The 9,565-nt window shown below is 44.7% G+C and overlaps 1 protein-coding gene across 1 annotated transcript in view; it reads right to left on the bottom strand.

Annotated features, from left to right (window-relative positions):
• Positions 1-8,287: 8,287 nt before the first annotated feature.
• The window catches only part of LOC120821342 (uncharacterized), a 3,272-nt gene continuing 1,994 nt past the window's right edge, over positions 8,288-9,565 (bottom strand). Inside the window, exon 2 of the mRNA XM_040179767.2 lies at positions 8,288-9,565. This exon is cut by the window's right edge and continues 385 nt beyond it. Within this exon, the coding sequence (XP_040035701.2) occupies positions 9,025-9,565 (541 nt within the window). The 3' untranslated portion in view covers positions 8,288-9,024.

Raw genomic sequence — 9,565 nt, 5'->3', positions numbered from 1 at the left:
TGAATGTTTAAATGCTTGTTTATTAAAACATACATCTTTAAAAAAAGAAAACGACAAAACCAGATTGCAAGGACCCAAACGAACTACAAAGATATTTAAAACAATCCCAGAATAACAGCTACTAGAAGATGATCAGATCTGATCCTTGTGCTCATTCGTTGAGGTTCCTACAGTGAAGCAGTTTTCCCGCCCGGTGAACATAGAGCAGAGGCAGCACCAGGCTGCTGGGCAGAGACATCCACGGTACCGACATAAACATAGTGCACTTCTCACACCCCCCCAGATGCGCGGTGGCAGAATAAAGAGCAGTAAATGTAGTCCCCACTAACCTCACCAACAGCACCCCCAGTATGACCAGGAGGGTGTAGAACGCTCTCATCTTTGCTCGGTCGACCCGCTGTCTGCCCGCCCCCCCGGCCCCCGGCCCCGGACCAATCAGAACGCGCAGAGCTGAGAGGCTGCAGAAGGAGACGACGATGAAGATGAAGATGAAGGTACAATAACGGAGGATGTAGATGAAATTGGTGTCCTTCAAGAATGTCAAACCCACGTTTGCAATGCAGAGCAGCCAAACACATCCGATGGAGACGTTCCGGACTCTGACGCCCTTCTGGCTCCTCAGGCCCAGGTAGGTGACGGGGTGAACGACGGCCAGGTAGCGCTCCACACAGGTCAGACTGTGATAGTATAGCTGTCCGTACATGTTCATGGCAGTAAGGTACATGCTCCCCATGACCACTTCTGAGCGACGGGTAAAGACGCCAAAACAGAACAAAAGGTTCCCTACGATATTCATCAGCTCGATGGCGACCATGTGGTAGGTGAAGACGTCGGCGTGGCTCGTCGGAGTGCCGGGGCGCCGTCGTCTGAGTCCCAGGTAGACGACGTAGACGCAGGGAGGGAGGACCAGCAGGAGGCTGGAGACGGTGTAAGCGGTCAGGCTGGAGGCGCAGGAGGTGCTGTTGCAGTTTTGCAGAAGGTCGTATATATTGTCGGAGGAAGAGTCCAGAGTGGGAAAAGAGGAGGAAGAGGAGTTGACTGACATGACTGGGGGGAAGAGGCACGAGTAGAGTGAATGAGAGACACACACACACACACACACACACACTCAGTAAGTCATTTACATTAGTCACAGTAATGAGTCACATTTCCAACTCTTGATGTTATCACAGATTGCATCTTGTTTGACGTCTGATCCCGTATCCCTGGTGTCCCTGGTGTCCCTGGTCATCCTGGTGTCCCTGGTGTCCCTGGTCTCGCTGGGGTGTCCCTGGTGTCCCTGGTCTCCCTGGTGTCCCTGGTGTCCCTGGTGTCCCTGGTCTCCGTGGTCCGTGTCTGTGTCGCCAGTGTTACTCTACTCTATTGGTTCTTTTGAGTGACAGCTCTCCTGATTTTAAGCCGTCCTGGATTTGAAAGGGAACAGAACCATCTTTGTGTCTCTTTGTCGTCCTTTTGGGTTGCGGTTTGCATCTGAAGGTGTGATGAATGTGACTAAACGGGTTCAATTTTCTTGCACTCATGTTGATGATGACACCGTTAAAATATAACGCTTTATCAGCTCTTAAATGCTTAAATCACTCTAACTAATGTTACCTGTGCTTGATCATATCATATACAATAAGGTTATCTTTGCTAATAGCATATTGAGAAATGATTGTGTAGAATACGACCTTCGCAGACCTTTTGAAAGAAGAAAAACTCGGACATTTGACTGATATCTAAAGGCCCCAGTTTGAATCTGAAAATAAAAGCAAAATGACCAAAAACATCTTCATTGTCTGTGTCCACGGTAAAGCTTTTTAAGATTTAGTACATTTATCCATGAAATGAAGCTGTAAAGACTAAAGATTAGATTAGATTAGATTTAACTTTATTGTCATTGCACAAGGGACAAGTACTGAGGCAACGAAATGCAGTGCAACAACGAAAAACACAGCAACAGCAACAACAGCAACTAAACAGCAACTAAAAACGCTCACATTTCACCGTGGAACATATTGTCTGCAACTCATTTCTTTAACATTCCAACGACTAAAATATGAACAATCGAGTCTTCAGAACTTTCACAACAGAAATGAAGCCACAAACTTACAAACATAAAACTACTCTCGAGCACATTGAACAAAGTTCAACAAACGAACACTTATTAAAAGTATTATTACTTTATCAAAAGTCACTTTATGTACATAAGAATATTGAATTAAAATAAACTCACTTTGACGTCGTTTTAGATTCCAAACTGTTTGATGTTCTGACCGTCGTCGTGTGTCTGAATGATGAGCTGGTGTGTTGTCAATAAATACTCAGTTAAACACTATGTGTGTGTGTGTGTGTGTGTGTGTGTGTGTGTGTGTGTGTGTGTGTGTGTGTGTGCGTGTGTGTGTGTGTGTGTGTGTGTGTGTGTGTGTGTGTGTGTGTGTGTGTTTTGCATGTTTTCTACCCAGTAGGAAATCGCTCATTCACTTCAAAATTATTTTGATTTGCATCTAATTTCCTTCCCAGATGCAGAAGAACACGACGCCACTACTTTGCTCAAAGACACTTCAGCCGTTAATGATGATTTATTCAGTCATTTGAAAAACAAACATTGGGAATGTTTGTGTAAATGCACATAAAAACTGCAACCACTATATTTTAGGATTATACATGCAAATACATTTCAGGGAACTACGTTTTCTTCAGGCACACAAGACAATACCAGCCTACAGGACATTAAATATACTTTCATATTAAATATGTACTTGCATCGTGTATTTCATTATTGGGAATGAGCCTGTTTTTATGTTTTTGTATTTTACGTGGAGGTCAGACTGGATTCACATGATCTGTAACTTAAAACTGGTGTTCATTCAAATCCCACCTGTCAGTCTCAGAAGGTCATTTGTTATTTTGAGACAAAAAGAGGCCGTAAAGGAGACTTTAGTCCAGCCTTTTGCTAACATGTTTCATATTTTATTCTGATTAAATCCCTGTGACTGTTTGTTCAATAGAACAAATGTTGCTTGTCTGGATCAAGACGTTTGCCAACGAGGAGGATCACATTCCAACAAAGAACCAAAGACACACAGCCGAAAGAAGATCAACAACCTAATCTGACCCGTGTCCTCAGTCCTCGATGGTCTTACGACACACAAGTTTTCCGGCCCTGTGAAGAAAGAGCAGCGGCAGCAGGAGACTGCTGGGCAGAGACAACCAGGTCAAACACAACCACACAATCCAACCATCGGACCGCGTCAGGTCTTTTAAGGAATATATGACAAAGTTAGCTGTAGACCCCCCAAGCTTCAGCAACAGCACCCCCAGTATGACCGTGATGGTGTAGAACGCTCTCATCTTTGATTGGTCGACCCGCTGCCTGCTCCCCCCCCCGGGCCCCGTCCCCGGCCCTGGAGCGATCAGAACACAGAGAACAGAAAGGCTGCAGAAGGAGATGAGGACGAAGTTAAACAATGTGACGCAAAAGGAGAGGATGTGTGAGGAAAAAAAGGTCCCCAAAAATAGTGTATTTATGTATGCGAAGCACAGCACCCAAACACATCCGATGGAGACGTTTCTGACTCTGACGCCCTTCTGGTTCTTCAGGCCCAGGTAGGTGACGGGGTGAACGACGGCCAGGTAGCGCTCCACACAGGTCAGAGTGTGAAACAGCTGCTGGCCACACATGTTCATGCTAAAAAAGGTCATACCCGCAATCATCAATTCTATGGGACCACCGACGACGGCACAGCTGCATAAAAGGTACCCCACGATATTCATCAGCTCGATGGCGACCATGTGGAAGGTGAAGAAGTCGGAGTGGCTCGCCGCCGTGCCGGAGCGCCGTTGTTTGAGTCCCAGGTAGACGACGTAGACGCAGGGAGGGAGGACCAGCAGGAGGCTGCAGACGGTGAAAGCGATCATGCCGGAGGCGCAGGATGTGCTGTCGATGCAGCTCTGCAGGTACGCAGACAAGTTGAAGGAGGAAGAGTTGGCTGACATGACTGTTGACAGGAGGCCTGAGTGGAATACGAGAGGAAGATAGTATTAATGAAAAATCAGAGGATCATTCGTTTGATGGTAATCTCCACCCAAGGCGGGATGCTGTAACATTGCCCACCTGAATTATGCTGAACATTAATAGACAGGTACTCACAGTTTGAACATTACCCAAGTTTATAAGAATAACTGATGTTTCCCCTGTTTCAGAACAGAATTACTCACAACGTGAACAAATGAAGCTTAGTCTATCAAACTCTGCTAAACCAGATATTTAGAGAGAAGATGACATCGGGCACAGACCCAGGTACCCAAGAGCTCCAAAATATCCAAATGTTGGCACATTGCACATTGATTGAGATTATAAAGATTAAAGATGTTTAGAAAAGTAGTTGAAATAGTTGCAAAACAACAACAAACAACCCAAAATGACCAGAAACACTCTAAATGAAATTTTTTGATCAAACAAGAATATTATACAATCACACAATATATTTACTTTCAAAAAGAAAATATGTGAAATGATCACATTAGCTCATTAGAACACACTCACTCTGCCTGCAGTGGATTCAGGTCTCTCTGATCTTCTGTCCGCTGTGTCTCTGGACTGTGAGCGCTACAAATACTCATCGGTATCTGGAGGTTTTGCATGTTGTGCAACGCCAGACGCTGCTTTATAACGTTGCATTGTTTTTGATTGGCAGCTTTAGGGGCGTTTTGTTGTCTGTCTCCTTCACACACGTACAGTGTCTTGCTCAGAGACACTCGTTACTACACTCGTTACAACTACACTCATTACTACACTCGTAACTACACTCGTTACTACACTCGTTACTACACTCGTTACAACTACACTCATTACTACACTCATTACTACACTCGTTACTACACTCGTTACTACTACACTCGTTACTACTACACTTGTTACTACACTCGTTACTACACTTGTTACTACTACACTCGTTACTACATTCGTTACTACTACACTCGTTACTACACTCGTTACTACACTCAGTACTACTACACTCGTTACTACACTCGTTACTACACTCGTTAATACACTCGTTACTACTACACTCGTTACTACACTCGTTAATACACTCGTTACTACACTCGTTACTACACTTGTTAATACACTCGTTACAACTACACTCATTACTACACTCATTACTACACTCGTTACTACACTCGTTACTACTACACTCGTTACTACTACACTTGTTACTACACTCGTTACTACACTTGTTACTACTACACTCGTTACTACACTCGTTACTACACTCAGTACTACTACACTCGTTACTACACTCGTTACTACACTCGTTAATACACTCGTTACTACTACACTCGTTACTACACTCATTAATACACTCGTTACTACACTCGTTACTACACTTGTTAATACACTCGTTACAACTACACTCATTACTACACTCATTACTACACTCGTTACTACACTCGTTACTACTACACTCGTTACTACACTCGTTACTACTACACTCGTTACTAAACTCGTTACTACTACACTCGTTACTACACTCGTTAATACACTCGTTACTACACTCGTTAATACACTCGTTACTACTACAATTGTTACTACACTGGTTACTACTACACACATTACTACTACACTCGTTACTACTACACTTGTTACTACACTCGTTACTACTACACTCGTTACTACTACAGTTGTTACTACACTCAATACTACTACACTCGTTACTACTACACTCGTTACTACTACACTTGTTACTACACTCAATACTACTACACTCATTACTACTACACTCGTTACTACTACACTTGTTACTACACTCAATACTACTACACCCGTTACTACTACACTCGTTACTACTACACTTGTTACTACACTCAATACTACTACACTTGTTATCTCTGTTAGTAAAAACACTGTGAACACAGACAATTGTAACATATTTTATTCCTTAGACACAGATCAGTGTAACAGGGCACAGTGCACCAAGGAAAGATGCACATTGTGTATTTAATTGTTATGGATCATTTGTGCTTATCCACCTCATCTTTCACCAACTGGATGTGTGACATGTTTCAAATGAGCTTATTCAAATCAAACACCTGTCAGTCTGTGTGTCGCTTGTTATTTTGAGACCTACGCAGGCTGTAAACCACACCATAGTCCAGTCCTTTGCATAAACCTGTTGGGTATTTTATATTTTAATGACGCAATCATCAATCAATGTGACTATTTGTTTGATTTGCTCATTTGGATTGAGACATGAACCAACTGGGGGAATCCAAATTACCACAAAGTCAAATAAAAAGAATACAGAGAGACATAAAACATTTCCAGTGGAATAAAAAATGACTATAAGTGAAAGAGATGCATTACTCAATAAAATGTTACAACAATTAGAAGAGACAAAAATGATGTAGAATCTCCAGACGATACATTTCCTGAATAAATAATCTAATGAGATACTGCTTCTGGTGTGCAAAGCCGTTTTCCCGCTCTGTGCAGAAAGAGCAGAGGCAGCACCAGGCTGCTGGGCAGACTGAACCACATCATCGAAAGCCACGTGGTGCACTTCTCCGCCTCCCCCACATTTGCAGAGTTATACAGAACAGAGGTAACTACAGTCCCCCCGGCCCTCACCAGCAGCACTACCAGTATGACCATTATGGTGTAGAACGCCTTCATCTTTGCTCGGTCGACCCGCTGTCTGCCCGCCGCCCCCGCCCCCGGCCCCGGACCAATCAGAACGCGGAGAACAGAGAGGCTGCAGAAGGAGACAGCGATGAGGATGAAGGTTAAGGCACAATAGTGGTAGATGAAGTTGGAATCGTTTTTCTCCACAAATAGGGCAAACGTGTTTGCAAAGGACAGCAGCCAAACACATCCGATGGAGACGTTTCTGACTCTGACGCCCTTCTGGTTCTTCAGTCCCAGGTAGGTGACGGGGTGAACGACGGCCAGGTAGCGCTCCACACAGGTCAGAGAGTGAAACAGCTGCTGGCCACACAAGTGGACGGCGAAAAAGACAATACCCACCAGCATTTCTGGGAGACCAGCGAGGACGCCACAACAGCATAAAAGGTACCCTACGATATTCATCAGCTCGATGGCGACCATGTGGAAGGTGAAGACGTCGGAGTGGCTCGCCGCCGTGCCGGAGCGCCGTTGTTTGAGTCCCAGGTAGACGACGTAGACGCAGGGAGGGAGGACCAGCAGGAGGCTGCAGACGGTGAAAGCGATCATGCTGGAGGCGCCGGCTGGACTTCTGTAGCAGTTCTGCAGGAATTCAATGACATTGATGGAGGAAGAGTTGGAAGGAGAAAACGAGGAAGAGGAGTTGACTGACATGACTGGGGGCAAGAGTCAGGGACAGAGAGGATAAGAGAGAAAGATAAGACACAATCTTAACAAAAGGTCCTTTTAAACGTCCTCATCTTACGCACTCTTTAAGCTAAACACACTCTTCCAACAGGTAGATTTATTGATCAAAATCATCACAACATGAAGGTAGGTATCTTCTACAGAATTACCTTTCACATTTGTTTTTGATTGAACAAGAATATTATTGACAGATATAACATTCATACTTTAAAATCAGGTAATGAAGCATTTAAAAAAAACAAATGAAGAACAATATCTTATGAAGAGTGTAAACTAACCGCCATTATTCGTAACAGATGTCACTCTAATGAATTAAACTGATCGAATTTCCACCATGAAAATACACCTACTTTCTTTGCAGTTTTTGATTGTGATCTTTCTGATATTCTGTCCGCTGTGTCTCTGGCCTGTGGACTGGTGGACTGTCGCCGGCTGCAGCGTAAATGTGCGTCTGTGTGTGAATGTTTTGCATATCACGTAACCCGAGAATTGCTCCAACAGGGGGAGCTGCTTCTGAACCTCGGCCCTCAGATTTACAGGTGCTGATCTGCATCCCGACTGCTTCACACTGGTCTGTGACCTCCAGGGAGAGTTGGAGATGCCATTAGGACCACATCATCTGCATAAAGCAGCGATGAGAACGGTGAAGCCTCCCCCTCATCCCCCCGACTACGCCCCAATATCCATGTAAACCACAAACCGGACTGGTGACAAGGTGCCGGCCTGGCGAAGGCCGACGCCCACCGGAAACGAGTCCGACTGACGGCTTCCTGTCTGTACTGGGCGTGCTGGGATTGGACGGCCCCTTGGACTGGGTTTGGCATGTTAGCATGCTAACACTTACTAGCCTAAAAAAAATCTAGACTTGCTTTGGATGTGCATCACCTCAGTAATAAATCCAGAGGACACACAAAAACATGTCAGAGTCGTTATTGCTTCAATTTATTTAGTCATTTAAAAACACATGTTACACAAGGAAGGAATCAATTGGTGTACATAAAAGATCTAATCAGGTTTGTTATAAGTTTCTTAAATCAAAAAGCTTGATAAATATGCAAACTGAATACCCAACATTGTTAATATGGAAGAACTTTGACTTACGACTAAGAATCTCCGGCTTTGCTGTCATTTACATTTTTATCAGGAAACATTTATTGCCATAATATGTCAGACATACAATATATAAACTGAAAGATTTTATGTCTCGAGATGTTAAATGCTTTAAAATGAGATCACTTCACAAGCTGGAGTTTTTGCATTTTGGAGACAGATCAGCGACCAGCGAGATGAATATGACGCATTAAAACCAGATGCACATCGTGTGTTACTTTACCGTAAATATTTCTGTTTTTGGTGAATGTGTTTGTGTGGATGTTAAAAAGAGCTGTCATTTAGATGTGCGTCCCTTGTCATTTGGGGATCCAAACAGGCTGTAGACTAGTACAGTCTTCTGCTAGTAGATTTAGTTAGTATGGCTGGATTGTTGGAGTCATTTTCTGGAGAGAGAGAAACAACACAATGGCATCTATTCAATGGGATGAAACATTCACTTCAAAAGCTACTGTGAGGAACATTCCCCCGGAGGGACGGGAGGCTCACGAGGACCAGGACTTTGGGGAAGAAGCTGCTGCTGTGAAAGAGAAGACAGGTCTGGTATGCAAACTGAGGATGTGCTACTCTGATCCCTGTTCTGATCCATTTCCGTTCTTACAACAAAGCAGTTTCCCTGCCCGGTGCAGATAGAGCAGAGGTAACACCAGACTGCCGGGCAAACCGAACCACACTCCCGCCAGCAACAAGTCACAGCGGACCTGCTCGCTCCACGTCAGGGAGTTGTAGGCTGACAGGACGAGCAGGTATCCCCCGAACCGGAACAAATGAGTTCCCAATATGGCCGTGATGATGTAAAAGGCCCTCAACTTGGACTGGTCCACCCTCTCCCGGCCGCCGGCCCCGTCCCCCGGCCCCGGACGAATCAGGGCGCGGAGAACAGAGAGGCTGCAGAAAGAGATGACGACTACGGAGGACACCGAGAGACAAATGAAAAAGGCGGAGCTCATAAACATGTTTAGGCCAAACAACCCGAGAAAAAACAGCCAAACGCATCCGACGGCAACATTCCTGATCCTGACCCCGCCCCTCTCCCTCAGCCGCAGGTAGGTGATCGGATAAACGACGGCCAGTCGGCGCTCCACGCAGGTGAGGATGTGGAAG

This window comes from Gasterosteus aculeatus, chromosome 7, assembly GCF_964276395.1.
Source record: "Gasterosteus aculeatus chromosome 7, fGasAcu3.hap1.1, whole genome shotgun sequence".
NCBI lineage: Eukaryota > Metazoa > Chordata > Actinopteri > Perciformes > Gasterosteidae > Gasterosteus > Gasterosteus aculeatus.
The sequence above is the reverse complement of the archived record's forward strand: the minus strand, read 5'-3'. Positions and strand labels throughout refer to the sequence as shown.